Below are 20,669 nucleotides of genomic sequence, written 5' to 3'. Positions count from 1 at the left end.
AGCTAATGTTAGTTCAATTATAAATTAAATAGTTTTATTTCTCGCGCAGTGCAGCGCATGACGAATATTAAAAAAAAGCCAAGCCGGAAAATTGAAAATACAAGAGTGCGTGCATTAAATAAATAAATATCTCTTTTTGATTTCGAGAAAGTACTAGAAAATTCTAGCGCGTGATTTTAAAATCTTATAAAAGGAGGAAAACATCTCTTTGTAGTTGACACTGATGAGATTTTCTGAAAGTGAAGAGTAATCACCAGCTTAGAAGCATTTGAGGGAACTTCACTATGTTTACGATTTCTTTCACTTTTTCAACACACAGGTTCCCCTGTTTACAGCAGCAGAGCTCGGGGTCAGTACTTGGGTGGGTGACCACCCACGTGACTGGCCTCGACGTATCATCATCTTTCTTCAACTAGTGAAGATACATCACAGCTTGTACGGCAGCCAGATGCTCCTTCTCCAAAGTCTACTTGACCAACTCACAATTTTCAATAAGACACAATTTTCTATCGTGGCGGATGCGAATGGATGGGATTCCCAAGCTAAGGCCTGTCATATCGCCGCTTCTTTAAGAGCCGACGCAGCGGATATCCTTCAGACTCTTCCCGAAAACAAAAGGTTAGATTTCGAAGCTCTGCCCGGCGCCTTGGAACTGCGCTTCGGGGAGAAATGTTTAAAAGACTACAGCAAGCTCCAATTAAAATCCCGTCAACAGAAGCTCACCGAAACACTTCAGGAGCTCGCCACGGATGTTGAAAGGCTGTCACATTACGCCTTTTCGGAGTGCCCGACAGAAACAATGGAAATCCTGTCCCTGCAATATTTCATCGATGGCATCCGGGACACTGAAATACAGAAAGCACTGCGAATGGCGGATGTTAAAGATCTGAAAAGCGCTTAAGTGTACGCCATGAAATTCGAGGGAGCCCAGCAAGCCACCCGTCGAGACCGCCATCCAGTCAGAGCTGCTCAGGTCCAGGAGCCAGGGGATCAAGTCACTGCTCGTCTAGACGATTTAACTAGACAACTGAACGCCTTGAGACGGAATATTGGTGACAAGAAATCGACCGTAAAGTGCTGGAACTGCGGTGCTGAAGGACACATTCGACGAAACTGCAGAATACCCCAGGGTACGGATGTTAAGACCCCTCCTAACAAACAGCATGGAAACTAATTAGTGGCCATCTCGCGGGGCGGAGGCTGCCAGACAATGAAAAGCCCCAGTTTAAAGCGCTTCAGATTTCTGCAGTGAGAGGCGGCATTAATGGACTTTTCATAATACGACATATTAATGGAGTTCCCTGCAATATGACTATAGATACATGAGCCAAAGTTACCATCATCCGAAAAGATTTGGCTCAGCAACTGGAAAGCAAACTTATCTGGGCGCCGCCCTGCGTTACCCTACAGACTGTGTCCGGTGAGAAGATCAACATCGATGGAAAAGTAAATGTTAACATCACGTTTGGAAGTGCCACTTACCATCACACGGCATATGTAGCAGAGATCACTGATTCTTGCATACTCGGATTGAACTATCTAAGGAAATACAATTTTTCCTTGGACTTTAACGAATTTTATTCTACATCTGAGGACATAACGTTGTTTGGAGTTAATGATGAAAAAGTTCAATTTGTCCATAAAATCATAGCACAAGACAATATCACAATACCGGCAAAAAAAATGAAATTTTACTTCCTGGATCCATAGCCGAAAACAGAAATTTCCGCTACGGCATCATAGAATATCCCAATAACTACAATAGCCCAAAAGGAGTACTAGTAGCCTCAACACTCGTCGACCTATCCAGAACGGTTATCCCGGTGAGAGTCGCCAATGTAACTGAGAAGGTGAGAATTATTAAGAAAGGTGAAGTGGTTGCAGCATGTACTCCAGTAACCACCGTTGAAAGAAAGAGTAACATCCAAGAATCCGTGTCTTCAGAAAGCAATTCATCAGAGTTACTTCAGAATGCGCAATTAAACGATGAAGAGATCAATGCTGCCGATCACGTCATTAAAGATCTTCAAGTTGCTTTCTCCCGCTCGTCTTTTGACGTGGGTCGAACTAGTTTGACACAACATAGAATAGATACCGGCGATCATCCCCCGATCAAGCAACATCCAAGACGTCTACCGTTTGCTAAACAGGAAGAGGTGCGAACACTGTTAAAAGATATGGAAGAAGGCGATGTCATCGAGCCTTCAGTAAGTCCATGGGCATCTCCCATCGTCCTAGTCAGAAAGAAAGACGGCTCAACAAGATTTTGCGTTGACTATCGCCGGTTGAATGAGGTTACGAAGAAAGACAGTTACCCTCTTCCTAGAATTGACGACATTCTAGACACTCTTTCTGGAAGCAAGTGGTTCTCAACACTTGATTTAAAGAGTGGGTATTGGCAGGTATAAATACAGCCTGAAGACCGAGAAAAGACGGCATTTACTACGGGACAAGGGCTTTGGCAATTCAAGGTGATGCCGTTTGGACTGTGTAATGCGCCGGCAAAATTCGAACGTCTTATGGAGACTGTTTTGAAAGGCCTTTCCTACGAAGCTTGCCTGATATACCTGGACGACATCATCATCGTCGGAAAGAGTTTTGAAGAACATTTAGAAAATCTTAGGAAGGTGCTTCAGAAACTGAAAGAAGCCAATCTGAAGCTGAGTCCCGCTAAATGCAAATTGTTCCGAAAGGAAGTGACTTACGTGGGACATGTCATCTCTGCAGAAGGTGTGCGCACGGATCCTGAAAAGGTATCAGCAGTTAAATCCTGGAAACGTCCCGAAAATGTCCATCAGCTGAGAAGCTTCCTAGGGCTTTGCACCTACTATAGGAAATTCGTGAAGGACTTTTCTTCCATCGCAAGACCCTTTCACAAGCTGACAGAGAACAATCAAAAGTTCTTGTGGACAAAAGAATGCGAGGATGTATTTAACAACTTAAAGGAGGCTTTAACATCTGCTCCAATCCTGACGTATCCTCAGCTCGACCGACCATTTATTCTCGACACCGACGCGAGCAATGAAAGTGTCGGTGCTGTTTTGTCCCAAGAAATAGACGGCCAAGAACGTGTAGTGGCGTACTGGAGCAAGTGCCTGTCTAAACCGGAGAGGAATTATTGTGTCACCAGGAAAGAGTTGCTTGCCATAGTCAAAGCTGTAGAACAGTTCCATCACTATCTGTACAGCAGAAACTTCCTGCTCCGCACCGATCATGCATCACTGACCTGGCTTTTACATTTCAAGAATCCTGAGGGTCAAATAGCCAGGTGGATACAGAGACTCCAAGAATATGACATCACTATCCATCATCGTAAGGGATCATCACACGGAAACGCCGACGCCCTGTCTAGAAGACCTTGCCAAGAAAGCTGCCGATATTGTTCCAGGGTGGAAGCGAAATACGAGCTGCTGACTCCGGTCGCAAAACAAATTACAACATCAACATCGGCTGATCGAGAACCGTGGAGTGATGATGAAGTCAGGAAAGACCAGCTGGAAGACCGCGACATTAAACCCATAATTGATTTAATGGAGTCATCAAACAGAAAACCTACCTGGCAGGACATTTCTATCTGTAGTCCTACAACCAAACAATATTGGGCACTCTAGGATTCACTTCACTTTCGAAACGGCGTCTTATACCGGAAATTCGAATCGGATGATGGGAAGACGTTCCGATGGCAGCTGATACTTCCAAGATCCCGCATTTCTGATGTCCTTAAAGAACTACATAACAGCCCTACGGGAGGTCACTTTGGAATAATGAAGACCTTACAGAGAGTTCGTGAGCTCTTTTACTGGAATAATGCAAAGGATGACGTGCAAAAGTGGTCCCGATCCTGCGATGCCTGTGCAGGTCGGAAAGGACCGAGGAGACGCAGCCGAGGCAAGTTGCAACGTTACAACGTAGGGGCGCCTTTTGAAAGTATCGCCTTTGACATCCTGGGACCTCTGCCACGAACTGCTGATGGCAACAAATGCATACTCGTTGTCATTGATTACTTCACCAAGTGGCCTGAAGCTTATCCTATTCCTGATCAAGACGCAGTCACAGTAGCTGAGGTAATGATACAGCGCTGGATTTCCAGGTTCGGAGTACCTCTTCAGTTACATTCCGATCAGGGAAGGAATTTTGCCTCGGCAGTAATCAAGTTACTATGCAAACTACTTGGCATTGACAAAACTCAAACGACGCCATTGCATCCCCAGTCGGACGGCATGGTAGAGAGGTTCAATCGAACCATCCTTCATAACCTCTCATTAGTGGTTTCCAGAAACCAACAGGACTGGGACAAGAAATTACCACTCTTTTTACTGGCTTACCGCAGTGCTATCTGTATTACCGCAGTGCAAATTACCGCAGTGCATCTGTGATGGAGAATAGACTACCGGCTATTCTCCATCACAGATGCTCTTCGGTCGTGACCTTCGTCTGCCTTGTGATCTATTGTTTGGCCGCCCTCCGGATGCTCCTTCATCGTCTGAGGAATATATTCAAGATCTCCAGGCCCGGTTTGAAGTGATGCACAATTTTGCACGAGAGCGAGTCAACTTGGCGACGGAGAAGATGAAGACCCGATATGACACAAGAGCTACTGAACATCAATTCCACGAAGGAGACAAGGTGTGGTTGTGGAATCCGACTCGACGGAAAGGACTTTGTCCGAAATTATAGTCACCTTGGGATGGCCCCTACACAGTCCTAAACAGGCTGAATGATGTCGTGGTTCGGATTCGTAAGTCTTCGAACTCTAAACCTAAAGTCGTTCATTACGACAGGTTACCTCATTACTATGGCCATAGTACATAATGTAAATAATTGTATAAATAGACCATTTGTATAAGACCATGATCCATTTTGTTTTTAAATGTGTATTTGATTTGATTTGTATTTAGTATTTGATTTGCATTTAGTATTTGATTTGTATTTGATAGCATTTGATTTGTTTTATTTATTGCATTTATTGTTCATGTTGTTCATTATTGTAATGTAATGCTTATTAATGCATTTATGCCACAGTTGTAAGTTTAGCTTCCTGTCCAGGGATTGTACTGCCCGGGACGCGCAGTCCTTAGGAAGGGGGCAGTGTTACGAATTTGGTATTTAAAAAGCTAATGTTAGTTCAATTATAAATTAAATGGTTTTATTTATCGCGCAGTGCAGCGCGTGACGAATATTAAAAGAAAGCTAAGCCAGAAAATTGAAAATACAAGAGCGCGTGCATTAAATAAATAAATATCTCTTTTTTATTTCGAGAAAGTACTGGAAAATTCTAGCGCGTGATTTTAAAATCTTATAAAAGGAGGTAAACATCTCAGTTTGTAGTTGTTGCTTAGATTGTTGTTGTTTAGAAAACTGATCTTGTTGATTGTAGCGAATTCGCAGATTAGCGTTCTTTAGCTGTTTTTAATTACGTTCTATTGGACATTTGAGTAGTTAGAAGATAACTACTGTGAGATATTGTAATACTGCATGATAATTTGAGAAAATTTAAGCATTTTTGTTGTGATAATAATAAATTTTTGTTCATTTTTCATCGGACTTGTGCATTCATTTCATAACGAACCCGTACACACGCAACAGTATCTTAATAGTTTATTAAGATAAAAGTTCAAAAAATGAACTATGAACTTTATTTAAACCTTGATGGTATAAAGCAAAGATGCAAAACCCTTAATTTGTAATAAAATCATTTTTTAGAGTTTCTTGCCTTAAAAATCAATTACCAAATCGTTCCAAATAACACACGAAACCTAAAGTAACTCTAATAAATGTATGAATAAGGATCATCATTTTATAATTTACACAAAATAGGAAAAATATATACAGCGTATATTTTTAACAATCTAGATACCACTAACTGAAGGCTGTGGGTTAAAAGAGACGTTGATAATTTACTTCTTTCTTTTGATTGGTTTTGATGTTGAAACTCATGGTGTGTGATTTGCTGCCAAAGATTTGGAATACTTTGAACAGTAATGATTTCGCCGGGACTCGAACGTGGACCTCTCAAATACGCGCCGAATGTGCTACTGTTACACCACGAATGTATGAAGTAAGGACGGAGAAAATACCTTTTAACTTGAAATATGTTTGATATGATTTTAATGGCAGATACATATTCAGCTAAATGTTTTGAACCATTTAAATGTTTTGAACCATTATATTGTATCATGTTGCCAGGGTTCATCATTTATGCTATTTCGGAAGCATTTCCATTGAGCAAAACGCAATATCTTGACTTTATATACCAGGCACCTTCGCAGATAAGTCAGGTCTCAGAGTGTTGCCTTTCGGAAAAGCATAAAAGACTTATCATGTATTTCAAATTTAACCAATCTGTCATCTAGAAGACTCTGAGATTTAAAAATGATAAAACAATCTTAGTAATTTAAATGTTCATTTTATTTTCTAATCAATTACCTAACTGATACAATTTAAATTGCATTTAATTTATGATGTATCCAAATGATAGTTTCATGACTGACTGCAGCATTACTAGGACTGATAAAAGATATTTCTAACACAATATGTTACGCAGAGTTGCATATTAGCACAATATGTTAGAGTAAGTTTTTAAGCAATCAAATGCAGTCATTAAAAATTCTTTATACTTTAAAACACTGTAGGCTTCTTTTTCTGTTATATAATTCTTTGTAAGCACTCAAAGCATTTTGTAAATCTGCTTTTATAGTTGCCTTTTCAGAATTAAAAGTGTACATTTTTCAATAACTAGATAATGCCGTTTTTTCCTTTCATGTTCTTTTATATGAAATAATTCTGATAATTCTAATGATAACTATGATAATTCTAATGAAGTCTTTCATAAAAGTGAAATCATGTAAAGCGATTTTTAGCAAAGAGAAGAGTCTACTAGATTTTTTTAAATTCTAAACTTCAGAGAATTTGCAAGAAAATGTTTAATAGTTGGAATATATTCTAAAATTTTTACTTCGAACGAAAATTTGTAATACTCAATAAAACAAACCGTAAACTGTACAAAGAATTCTTCCACCTAATCACAGTTCCGTAGGATGTCAGAAAAATTTAATTAAACAAACTATATTCACGTCAAATTATATTCAAGTCAGAACAAGTTAAAAGGTACACTTTTTGTAAGGAAAGCAAGTCAGTATGATAGTAAACACTGTAAAGACAGTTGAATACATTCTCATTTTGTGTACGAATGCTTGCTCATTGCTCCGTGCACTTTTTAATATTAATCGGTTGGCTATTCTTGCTTGATAGCATCTTTTTTAAACGTTTCTTTGTGTTCAAGCTTTCTTAATCCTTTCCGGCACGCTACCTTTTAAAATTGTATTTTTTCACATTGACGAATCATAATAAATTGTAAATTGATGTAAACAGGAAATTACGAAAGTAAAACAGTATTGATTAACTATAACAGAAAACAATATTTGTGAATGGTATTTAAGTAATATAAAATGAAAATAATTTGTTAAATCTGTGTCATACAATAAGAGAAATAAATATTTGAAAACATAGTGATAATAGGAGGCAACGGCAAATAAGCAAATTTAAAATAGTAAATAATGTTTTATCATCAGAAAAATATAAGTACTGTCGTTTCCAAAGAAACTTCCATGTAAGAGAAAATATAAGAGCAGTATTAGGAATTTTAAAATTAGGAGAAATTCTATCTTATTTTGGCGTTAGTTCTGCACAGAAGCTCCTTGCTTTACATTGTCACCTTCTTGAAACAGCAAGTTATTATATGTTTCTTCAGTAGAATAAATTTTATATAAAGACCATTTTTACTGAAGATTCCAGTGAGTTCTGAGCTCATTTACAACTGAAGTTAGTACATTAATATATAATAAGCGTCATTTATCAATCTTATTATATCTAAAAAAATCTTATTATATCTGAAAAAAATTAAACGAGCTCGCTGCATGCACGTTTTCGTGGTTACCTCCACGAAAGTTTCTCTTAGAAAGTCGTCCACAAAGGCATCCCTTCTCTTTGGGGAATAGCCTAGATTCTTTGCAATACTTATCCTCACATAACAAGAATCAGACATTAAAATGTATTCGCAGAATCAAATCCCATATGTTTATCTACCTACATAAAAAGCAAAAATTTCAGTGCAACGATCTCCAAAATATTAGCTCTATTGTTCATTTATGCAATATTGTAATGAGTATACGCATTAGTTTGTGTTATATTATGTGACTTCGCATAATTTTATAGTATCTTCTTATGTTTAAATCTAACAACTCTAATGTATAACTCCAGCATTCCTTAGAAGAAAAAGCACATACAGTAAATTCCCGTTTTTCATTCTCTAGCAGATTATGGATTGGGCTATGCCTGTTCGATTCTGTAGTAAAGGTTTCTGGTGCCCAGTGCACTTTTTTTACCTATTTATCAGTTTACCAGTTTTTTACCTGCTTACTATTTGACTATGAGTTTTAACTAATGAACATATCAAGTTTCTCTTCTTGTGTATTACTAAAAATAAATTAGATATTAGTACCTTGCAAAGACGATAATCAGTCGAAACAAGTAAAGGTTAGGCAAAATAAAACAGATAAATTTTACAAATTAAAACAGACAAATTCTTGAATCTTACCTCTGCACTGCATAGTATTGCTATCTGTTAATATAAACTTATATTACATTTTACAAGCACCTACTTTCTTTCTAACTGGAAACATATTATTAGTAAAAGTTCATAAGTGTACTTAGCATGTAAGAGGTTAGCAATAGCTATCGCCAGATGCTTTATTTGTACAGAAATATAGCCGACTACGTGTTTAACGTCAACTAATTTTCTCTTGTTTTCCTAAGGAAGAAAATTTTATTTGATGATATTTTATAACACGGCTTCATGATTTTATTAACAGATTATGACACAGGAACACTTTAAATTTTTCTTTTTAATCTAAAACACATTGTCAGCACATCCGTGCCAATAAGTCAGCTAAGCATTATTTCTTTTCCTAAATGATTTCATTAAGAAATAAGCTTTTACTTCCACTTGTATATATATCTGTTCATACAAATGATATTATTAATTTTGAAATCATATTAACACAGTAAGAACAGAGATTTAGTTAATTGTGGAAAATTTGAAAGTTCTGTTTTAAAACATTAGGACATTTAAAAAATTTTTCTTCAATAATTTAAAATTTTATTCTAGAAGGGTCATAACAAAGGTAATATTTCTTTGATTTATTCATAACCCTACAAATGCCATAGTTTTATAATGTAATAGTTTGATATTGATGTACACCAAATCTTCAAGCTATTTTCAATAGTTTCATATCTGCATTATAGATCGAACGCTATGCTTGCCAAATAACCTGATCGGTGCAGCTCATATGTATTTCTATGTAATGTATGCTTAACATTTGTAATAGTTACTTATTATATACTTTACCTCTTTAAGGAGAGTAAGATTGTTTTTCTCCATGTATTCGCGTCCCAGGATGACAGGTAGGAACTCATTGTAAGTAATATGCTGAACAGCAGCGGCCATTATGTGCCTAGTCTCATGGTATATCTTCTCGTCATCCCAGTGTGGATTGAGGAAAGCAAGTTCTCGGGCCATTCGATTATGGTCACGGACGTACAGAGTGTGAAGGACTGTCAGATGGATCTGTTCGTTCACCCTTTCATCACCTGAAAGATTTAAAATTACAATTATCGCGTTTATCGGAAAATTTATAACTGACAGACAAAACGTGCAAGAGATTTACAATAAAGCGAGTTTTTTTTATTTTTTTGCACTTCCATTAAAATAATGGAAAGAGAAATACTTCTTCCTAACAGCTTATTTATGTCTCACAACTTCACCTAGTACTTCAACAAAAACATTTTAAATCCCATTAACGTTTAAGTTAAGCTCCCATAATCCTACACGATACTGGGAACTAGCTGTTAAATCAAAAACTAGAAAAATTCAATCTTTGCTTCGTCATTAATTTCAAAGAACGGAATTCAGAGAGATAAATTAAAAGACTGCCTCTCTAAAACTGCTTGTTTTCATCCAAAAATACCTTTAAGTTTTCATTTAAAAAAATCAATCTAAAATAAAATTCGTTTTCTGTAGATCCTTTAAATGCACAGTAGGATGAGTGGTACTTTTCTTTGCGAATTTAGTTTTCCGTTTAACAGCTTAATTCAAAGCTTTAAATTTTTTTATGTCACACTCTCTGCAATAAAGTAAGTAAAAATACAAAATGTAGTATTTTACTTTATTCAAAATACGACGATCGTTTTTGCGCGTATTCTACTTACGTACATTTGCAGCAGCATATATAAGCAATCTCAGTTTGTATCTCGCTTAGATGCAGGTCAAAACTGTATTAAAATTGATGTCTGGTTTTATGGCAGAAAATTGTCGGATGATGTTTTTCTAGATCTGGCTTACGCTTTAACGGTTAAAATATGCTACGAATTCCCTTTCTGCTATTTTACGAGGAATGTTCGGCGTGTCGATGACTGCGGCATCCTTTCTTTAAATTTTGTTTCAAAACATGTATTCCCAGTTGCAAAAAATCACCAAAATAAGGCAGAAGGCTTTGTAAAAACAGTTTCAATATTATAAGGGAGAGGTGCAAATAAAAATCTTATGTTTCAAATAATCCCTGGGGACCAAAACTATTATTTATCACTTAAGTCAAATACAATACATTTACATGAATCACTCAGATAGTCGTAAATAAATTTACGGAATAAGATTATTTTGTAATGCTTATTAGCGAGTAAAATTGGAAAACTCTTGAACATATTTAGGAAAAAACTACGAAACCATATTGCTAGACATTTTTATATTAACAGTCTTAAGCAAGATAATACTGCACGCTTTATTCAAATTTTAATTATCCTTATGACATAAACAATTTTGCATGTTTCAGACAATTTTAAAACTAAAGGCCAAGAACCATTTTTATTTATTAAAATATGACACAAGTTTATCATGAAAATGAAAACATAAAAGCTAAATCATGATAAACATGACTTAACTTATTAAAACATTAGAATGTTTACTCTGCAAGCAATAAATAAAGAGTTATAAATTTTATATCTAGTATTATATTAGTAAATAATCATATACTCTGTATGTCTAATGATTGTTTTTGCAGGTACAGGCCTAAGATCAATGAAGACATTAAACTTGTAGCCATGTTTTTGTGACACTTTGTACAGTTATGTGTTTTTTCTGGAAGGTTAATAATGAATGAAAATTAAGCATGAAAATCTCGAATGGATTATTTTAAGCTATAATAGCTATAATAGGCCTAGCTTGTATTCATAATTTTTACAGAGATCCTAGTTGCAATACCTCCATAAACATTAAACTCATATAATAACCAATCAGAAGGAATGAAGTATCAGGGTACCTAAATATGTAAAATTACTGGAAGAAAAGGTTCGTTAAAATTTTGCTTTCGATGAAATGTTGAGAGAGTATATTTTCCATTCAGATAGCATCATTACTATCTAATGAAAGGAAACTCACCTGCTAAGAAACAAAACAAGTTCCTCGGTCTGGCTATGCAATCCTTCTCTGGATGTTCTACAGAAGGAGGCAACAGATCTTTGAGTCCCAAACGTCCAAATTTGTTCCATGACCGCATCAAACCTGAAAAAAAATTGGGTAAGTAAAGAATATCAGAAAAGAGAGACAGAAAAACTTCATGATGAATATTAAGGAACTACATGAGTTACAGGGTTTACAGGAATTAGGATTGTCCGTAAGAGAAATATCGGACAAATACAGAGATAGTATACAAATTTCGATATTGCAGTTCAGTTAGTCATTGATTCATTATTTAAGGACGAGATAACAAAAAAAATCAGCTTTAAACTTACTGTCTAGCCTTTTTTCAGTTAAGTAATCTGATTAAATATTCTACTTAAATCAGAATCTTTATATTGTTAAAACTACGAAATCGATTTTTGTCTACTTTTGCCTGCACGTTTAACATTTTCCAAAAAGAAAAAAAAATTTCTTGAGGTGTTCATAAGAAAATTCTTGTTCAGGAATCCTAGCTAATTTTTTCCATCGTATCAAAATTGTCTGTTTTAAAACATTTATTTTTCCTGAAACAATTATTCTGCACATTAGTAGTTTTGGCATAGTGCCTTTTGCTGTCAGAACTCTACTTACATGTTTCACACAATTACCAGATTTTAGTAATTATTTATGAAGAATATTAGCTTTACAAATTTTACAGTTTTTTTTTTCTTTTTTAAAAGCAAGACGTTTTGTAGATTTTTTGAATTTTTAAGCTTTTTTAGTTATAAGGATTGCATAAAATCCCGCTTTCTGCATTGGCAATTTCATATTTTCCTTAGTTCTGAAAAAGATTAAATTTATTTCTAAACAACATTTAACAAAATCTCTTAATTGAACTTTATTATCTAGTATTAATGACTCAATATAATAAAGCCATTATTAGTAATTTTTAGATATTCGGTAGATACACTTAGAAATTTTAACCCATGATCAGCTCTATTGAAATATTACATATATACATTTTTCATAAATTCAATAATCAGCATAGCTATTTATAATGCATTATTGCTTGAATTTCCTTTTGCAGCTAGAACCAACTGTAATCCAAGATGAGTTCTAATATTTCAACTATTGTCCAATCATGTATAAATTGGTCGATATGGATTCAAGTTAAAGAAGCGATAGTCGATTGATAAATCATAAGATGTCCACTGAATATGCCTTATAATTTTGGTACAGATTATTAAAAACTGAAGCAGGAAAAGAGAAAAATGAGCAATGCCTTCGCCGGGACTCGAGCCTGGACCTCTCGATTATGCGCCGAATGTGCTATTGTTACACAACGAAGGCATGCAGAAAGGAGGGAGAAAATACCTTATAACCTTTAGACTTAAGATTCAAATTCACTGACATTCAGTCCAGCATAATTATTCTTTTAAAGTGTTAGCTATTCCTGAATTGCATTTTATTTACTAATCCACTACGCTAACAATCTGGATGCTGTTGCATTCAGACACGCAAGTCGCAACATCAAAGTAAGGAAAGGACAGTTGAAACCAAATTTAAGGATTAATTAATTCTACATCTTGTAAAAATAGGGAACTAAACTACAGCTTGTGGTTTTCCTAGCAATTCACACGGTATAAACTACAACTTCAAGATGTTTAACTCTCTTGTTACTTCGCTAAAATAATTGCTTACTAAACCAAAGCTCTCACTCTAATCTGGTTTTACACTTAAAGAATTTAAAAACATCACCACTATTGCAGTGATGTAACCTTATCTGCTTTTTTTTACGTTTTCAATTCATTGGCATACAGAACAGAGTCAGAATGCGTCACATAAACATCAGTCAGAGGCCAAACACGCTTCTGGCTACTATGCCTCTAGTCTTTTATACCTTCCTAAATATTTACTAAATTTACTTATGTACATCTATGTAGGACTGAGATTAAGTGAAGCACAGGACAACAAAATTTAAAATAAACTAGCTAGATATACTTAGAAATTGGAAGAGCTTCGAAAGAAACACGCCAATGTCAAACTTGAAATTCGACAAAAAAGTAACCGTAGCCTTATATTTTCAATAAAATACAATTGATATCGAGAAGGAAATCATATGATCTCCTTATCTCCGAGTTAAAAAAAGGAAGTTTTCTCAAAGACAATTTGAGTAAATTTTCTGCTCCTGAACAAGAGAAATCTGTGTGATGGCTCTCGAAATCGAATGAACTTTATTCAAAATCTACGCAAATCAAAAGTTGTTTTTTCCAAATTTCATATAAAATATAGCATTTCATATAAAATATATATTATAATGAACTGCTGACATCATCAATATATTCAATTGATGATGTCAGCAGTTCATTAATAGAATATCATTATCTCAAGAAAACTATTTAGACGAGATTTGTTTCATTTATCTGCATTAATTTAACACATTTTAATTTATTAAAATGTGACGTAACTGACCAAGGAAAAATTACCGAAATAGGAGCTGCATTAATGATGAGTGACAGGTCAGGTGCTTTCAAAGACATGACTAAGTTCTCTGTCAGTTATAAGAAACGAAGAAGTAATTATAAGGTATTTTTCCCTTCTTTAGGCATGCCTTCATGATGTAACGGTTGCACACTCAGCGCGTAATCGAGAGGTCTACGTTCGAGTCCCGGCGAGAACGTTGCCCTTTTTCACATCTCCTGCTTCAAAAAAACCTAATGACTCTACAAGAGGCGCCTGAACTAAAAGGTTACTGTACTTAAAATACTACATGTGTTCCAGTGTTTAATGAAGACGACGGATGCATTTTTAATACCTGAGAATAATTTTTAAATATTTGATAGCTCTTAACAGGTACCAAATTGATCTATCTTCTTTTACATAAAATTGGCATAACATTCATTTGTTTCATAAAACAAACCAATGCATTTCAAATCACGCTAGCTTCAAAGGATTAACTTACCTCCTGTACCCAACCTAAGTTTACGAGCCTCTGTGTCTGTGGATCCATAGATGAAATTAGCATCGATGGGGGACGTCAGCAAGTTGATATGTACTCGAGGACCTGAAAGACAAAGTGGGAAAGGACTTTGGAATACTGGCATGAAAAAGTTCTTAAAATAGGTTTTGTATTTTTAATGGCTAAGCATTGTGCGCGGTCTTCAGACGCAAACAAAAGTGAAACAATTATCATTTTGTAAGGAGGTTTATTCTCAACAGGTGGTGGAAGGAACTTCTATGAAACTGTCTCATGCTTATTTTTCTTAATTTTCTGAAACTAATATTGATACTCAGCCTGTAATGATACATATAAATATGCCTTTTTTAATATACTTAAACTATTTGTTAAATTTTGCATTCAGTGCTTACGCATTTCAAAATAATTATTTAAAATAATGCAATTAATTTTGAATCTATACTAAATGACGTTTTAGTTGAATGGATATAAATAACCACATCAAAATAGAAGAGAAATGCACCAGTGTAAATCTTAAAATTATCCAAAAAAGCAACTTTACTATGGAGTAGATTTTGAATAAAACTCTACTGATTTCGAGGACTACTCTTTAAAAGAAAAAAAAGTTTTCTCACTTTACTTCATCAAATTTGGAACACGGGAATGTACAATGCAATAATATTTTTGTTCCTTAAAAAGGACATGTGCCTGATCGAGCTCGAAATTGATAGATTTTTATTCGAAACTTAAGCCAGTATAATAGTGCTTTTTTATCTAAATCTAAAATTAATCACATATTAAATGTGATTATTATGTTTAAAACATATTAAATATTATTATGTTTAAAACATATAAAACTGCTAAATCAAGAAAGGGGACAATACTTCATAAACACATTTCGCAAAAATTATAACTAGCGTTATTTTGTACAATTTCAGAAAATGTATCGGAACAACAAGGGTTATAATAATGTCGCTGTTGCTCACTTTACATTCTATATCGCTTTCAAAATCGCTTTTTAGGAAGAGGAAAAAAACTGTTCAATTGGAAATGAAAAACTGTATATCTGTAATATATAAAATATAGAGATAAGTCCAGATTACGGCCTTTTACGGCCGAAATAAACTCTAAATGCTCAGTAAGTTTATTGTTTACCGTTCATAACCTAACAAAAATATTAATATTTTAAATATAAATCCTTATTTTATTGCTTTTAAATTAGAATTTGCAACATCAATTTTTCTTATTGTAATTCCACACGTCTGACTGTATCCTCGCTCTATCATAAAATAATTAAATCTAATTTTGCAGCTAAATTGGTGAAAACCTTCCATGTTACTTTCTTTTATTCTCTCTACACAATTATGTGATATCCAAGACGTTTATCCTTGCTTATAGACTCTTGTGAAAGTATAAAAAAGTTATTTATAGGTTCTTAAGAATGAAATAAACTTATATTTATGTTCATATGCCCGATACAAAATAACATTTGCTGCCCATAAAGAAATTTCTGCTGATGCAATGCAATTTCCATAAATAATTAAGCAGTATTTAAAATCTTTTAAACAGGTAATTTTAAATAAGCCTTACAGGGGATGTTTTAAAGGAAAAAAAAATAATTAAAGATCTTACCTTTATAAATTATAAACTTGTTCGTTTTTAATAACAATTAAACAATTAAAAATAATTAAATTTAAATATAAATTATTAAAATTTTGTAAAATTTTAGCATCCAAAACATCAAATTCGGAACACAAGCGAGAGAACAGCTACTTTAAATTCAGCTAAAGTTTTAGCTTTAAACCAGGCTGAATAAACGACCAAAGATTTCTTCATCTTTTGAGTACAGGATTAAACTTTTAAATACCTGGAAGCTGCATTTGCAGGCCTTTAATTTCTACATTTGTCCCTAGAACATTGATCGCTAAAACAGTAACATTTATCTTATAATCAACTCAAATCAATGATCAAACCCATAACCATTTAGTCATAAACGCAAGTCGTCAAGTTGTGACAATTAGTCCTAAGAGTTAGCTTTGAGCTAAACTCTATTCTATTCTTTTGTCTCTTGTCTCAGTACTCTCTTAGACCATAAAATTTATGCATTTTAATGACAAGCTTCATAGTTTAAAGTAGGAGTTTAATCTCAGCCATAAGACTAGAGCTTGCGCCTCATAAATTTGTTGGCTAAAACTTTCCTGCTGTAATTTTAAGGGGATATCGGCAATTAATTGGTGTGCCATTGCAACTTGCTTGGACAATTTAAATGCAGCATGTAACACCCAAGTGTCGTAGCTTTGAGATTAAGATATTATTGTATAAACCAGGGTTTAACAATGGTACCGGTATTGACTACCCGCAGGTAGATAGAATTTTAAAGGGATCACTGATGTTAAAGAGGTCGACAGTCGAACATGCTTGGTAACCGATCCACATAATCAAAATTCCGCTGACTACACAATAAATATTAATAAAATGTATTTAATTGTTTATTGATTGTACATTCAGTAAGGAACAAATCCTGTAAAGTTAATATAAGAGGAAAATAAACTAAAACTACTTAATTTACTATTTAAATCAATGGTATTTTTAAATATATGTATATATATAGAGAGAGAGAGAAAGAGAGACATAAAACATAAAGAATACAATTAAGAATTTACAAAATAAAATTCCAGCGATAAGGCTGCTAATATTATGAAAATAATGTAGTTTAAGTAAATTAATTGTAAGGGTTTATTTAATTTACATAACAGTTATTTTATGTTTGAAATCTTTACTGTCACTTCTTTTCCGTTGTCCAGCCAGAATGCAATTAGCTCGCGTGAGGGTTTGATATTGTTAAGTTAAAGTGTGTTCTGCCGGCTTACTAGGTTTGCTATTCTAGATAAGAGTCATGCCTTTGGCGTCGCTTCTCGCCGATAGCTTAAATTCACATCGTTGAAGTCTAGCATATTTGCGATTAAATTTCTCTGTGTAGCCTTTGGTTATCATCTGTTCAAATTTAGTTCTATATTTGAATTTCTATTTTGAGTTTCTCGCCATAAGTGCTGGCGGATTATGTAAGCACCAAGAATGTCTTCTGTTCATCTACTGAGTATAAAATAAAGGTGTCTTTTACATCCTTCGAAAGTTTCTGTAGTTACTCTCTTAGCAATAAGTCCTTTAGAGTTAAAAGCCCTATTTTACAATAGTCAAAGACGTTCAACCTTATAAAATTACCACCCTTCAATAACGTTGAATAAAAAGATAAATATAATGTGAAAAATGTGGCAATTGAAATGCAACTCAAAAGTACTAAATGTAATTGAAAAGTACTATATGCTGGTAAAAATGTCTATTACCAGGCGAATATCTGAAAAAATGAAAACACTAATGCAACAGCCAGAAATTTCTTCAATAGTCTCATCGGGGGACATTATTAAAAATCTGTCTCCTTTTTGCGCCAAGGATTCTTTCAAAAACCTTTCTATCATCTTTGACAGTTAAAAATACCTCACTTTTACTACTTAAATCAATAGTTCTGTTAAAAATCAAAACACATACCACTTATATGCATAACATTGATTATGTATATATAATTAAGAAATAATTTATTAAAAATAATTATTTCAAAAGTGGCAAACAAAATAATTTTTTCTATTAATAGAAAAACAAAATGAAAAGTGAAAACTAGAACAAAACAGTAAAACCATACAAACATAAAACTAAATAATAAATAGTAGTCGAAAAATCTGTGGTCTTTTTCAAGCAGCAGCGGAAAAATTTTAACAATGCCACGTTTTTGAATTATATCTGAATGATTATCAAAATTAATACATAAAACTAAATCAAAAAAAATCTGAAATGTTTCAGATTTTAAATTACGTCCAAAGGGGCGTTTTTTTAACATTTTGTGTGTTACCTTTCTTTATTAAATATCATGTTCCTCGCACTTAAACCATAAGATCCAGTGCAACAGCAATATCGCAAAATAGTTTTAAAACGAGCATATCTTTAGAATTTCCGATACAGAGACTCACGCGCTGGAGATAAAAATGTTTTTTCTGCACAACGTTGCCATTGCTCGCTTTGAAATCCTTGAGTTTGTTAATCAAAAATTCGTCAAAGTTTTAAAAAATAGGAAATCGATCATAAAACAAATTTCAAATTTCAAATTTGGTCTTCCACATGCTCATATTCGTTGGAGGATTACGTTATTCAAAATTCGATGACTCTATGTACCGTTGTTTTACCACAATACGAGAAATATACATACATTTATGCAGATTTTTCATTATTTAATTTCTTCAAATATAATGCAGGACTCTAACATTTTGTGGCAACAGTTTGAAAAGTGAACCGACATTTATGAGTCCGATGCAAAATGCCAAAACGAAACTAATAGTCCTTCGGGATTCAAATCCCTTTGGACTAATAATAAATAAAAATGTAGTAATTTAAATTAATTAATTAATTTGGTGTAAATTAATTTGGTGTAATTGAAAAAAATTAAAAATTCCAGAAAGAAACTTATACTGAAAACTAAATCTTTTTGGCTGGAATTTAATCATCAAGATACAATCTTCTCCGATGTTAATCGAAATTAACTAAACAATATCAAAACCTAGCGAATATAAAATCAGATTCTAAAGTAAAAAATTCTTTAATAGTTAATAACTTGAAAAATAATATGGCAAATTGTCCATCAAGAACTGCGAAAGGCAAAAACGAAATAAATTTCGTAAAGGTCGAATTTTTAAATTCTAATTCAAATATTTTTGAATTGAATGAAGAAAAAGGAACGAAAAATAGCGAAAATACATAAAAATAAATGGGAACTAAACATTTTTTGCAAAATGTAAATGGTGGAATTCAAAAGTAACGAATGGTGTAAGTCAAAAGTAATGGTGTAAGTCACCCAAGTTCTGAAAAGATACGAAATAATTTTTTTTAAGTACATTACCCAAATTTCTTAGGTAAAAGGAACTTGCAACACTTATTTGGTATAATCTGCAAGTTTACAGACTGATGGAAAGTATTTCAAAGAAACCCAGGAAATGCGGAATACAAAAAGTACAGAAAAGTGGAAAATGTCCAGTTTTTGTAAAAATTAAATTTTTTAAATTCTAAAATAAAAATTGCTTAAATTATATGAGAATAAACCAAAAAATAGAAAAAACAGAGAGGAATTATATACCTTTTGTAAGATGGAATTGGTTGAAAATTAAAAATAATTGAATTTTAAGCGAAAACTTTTGGAATGATATGAAACTATAAAACTTTGAATAGGTAAATTACTCAAAAGTTGATGAATATAAGAAAATTGTATTAACTAGTTTGGTATAATTTACGATTTAGGAACTGAGAAATATGTATAGTTGGAAAACAAAGGAAAAGACAATTTGCAGTATATTAGGCGAATTTAATAATTATATATTTTGGAATTTTTAATTTGTAATATATATATAAACTAATCTATTTTGTTGCAATAATTTGATATGAGATGAGTACTTGATTAGGGAAGACACCTTTTTGCAATCGCGAGTGAATTAAGGTTAGAAGATCACTGAAAATATCAGTTGCATAGTAGAAGATGCCGGAAGCTTTTGAAGAATTACAAAATCACAATCATAATTGGATCACTTGGTGATCTAACTATATCTTTATTGTTAAAATACGCTATTAAATGGCACAGCACATTGGAGGCAATCTGCACTGATCCAACTACATCTTTATTGTTGAATTACGCTATTAAATGGCACAGCACAATGGGGGCAATCCGCACCCAACAATTTTGATGATGACGCATTACATTTGCTAACAGAAGCAGCCAAGCAAGAGACGTCCTTCAGGTAGAAATCGTAGGCAGACAAAGAGACAGCGTAGTTGGATTGAAGCGGTATTTATAGTAAAATTTTTAATTCATCTGATTGACTAAGAACTATACGTAGTGAAAAAGATAAAGATGACATAATGCGGAATTAGTTTTTGGATATGACGCAGTTTCAAAAAGTTATTACCACTTTTAGAACAGAGAGGGGAAAGTGCCCAAACCAAAAGGAGAAATTAAGGGCCTATTGCTAATTTAAAATATAGTTCAGGTTTACATATTTTTGTCTTATATATGTCTGTGCAATTCCATTTATTTAAAAAATTATCTCAGAAGATTATAATTATGTATTCTAGTAGATGAAAGATGTGAAATTAACACAGCTCTCATACCTGATGTGTGATATTAAA

General features: G+C 33.7%; 1 protein-coding gene across 1 annotated transcript in view; it reads right to left on the bottom strand.

Annotated features, from left to right (window-relative positions):
* The window catches only part of LOC118181625 (chorion peroxidase-like), an 85,467-nt gene that overhangs the window by 27,738 nt on the left and 37,060 nt on the right, over window positions 1–20,669 (bottom strand). The window contains exons 8-10 of the mRNA XM_035350791.2: window positions 14,454–14,555; window positions 11,492–11,614; window positions 9,407–9,648 (exon numbers count right to left, since the gene is read on the bottom strand). Coding sequence (XP_035206682.1) covers window positions 9,407–9,648; window positions 11,492–11,614; window positions 14,454–14,555 — 467 coding nt within the window. The remainder of the gene's footprint in view (window positions 1–9,406; window positions 9,649–11,491; window positions 11,615–14,453; window positions 14,556–20,669) is intronic.

Source organism: Stegodyphus dumicola, chromosome 7 (assembly GCF_044657685.1).
Source record: "Stegodyphus dumicola isolate Sdum_Otavi_A_Nest chromosome 7, ASM4465768v1".
Classification (NCBI taxonomy): Eukaryota; Metazoa; Arthropoda; class Arachnida; order Araneae; family Eresidae; genus Stegodyphus; species Stegodyphus dumicola.
The sequence above is the reverse complement of the archived record's forward strand: the minus strand, read 5'-3'. Positions and strand labels throughout refer to the sequence as shown.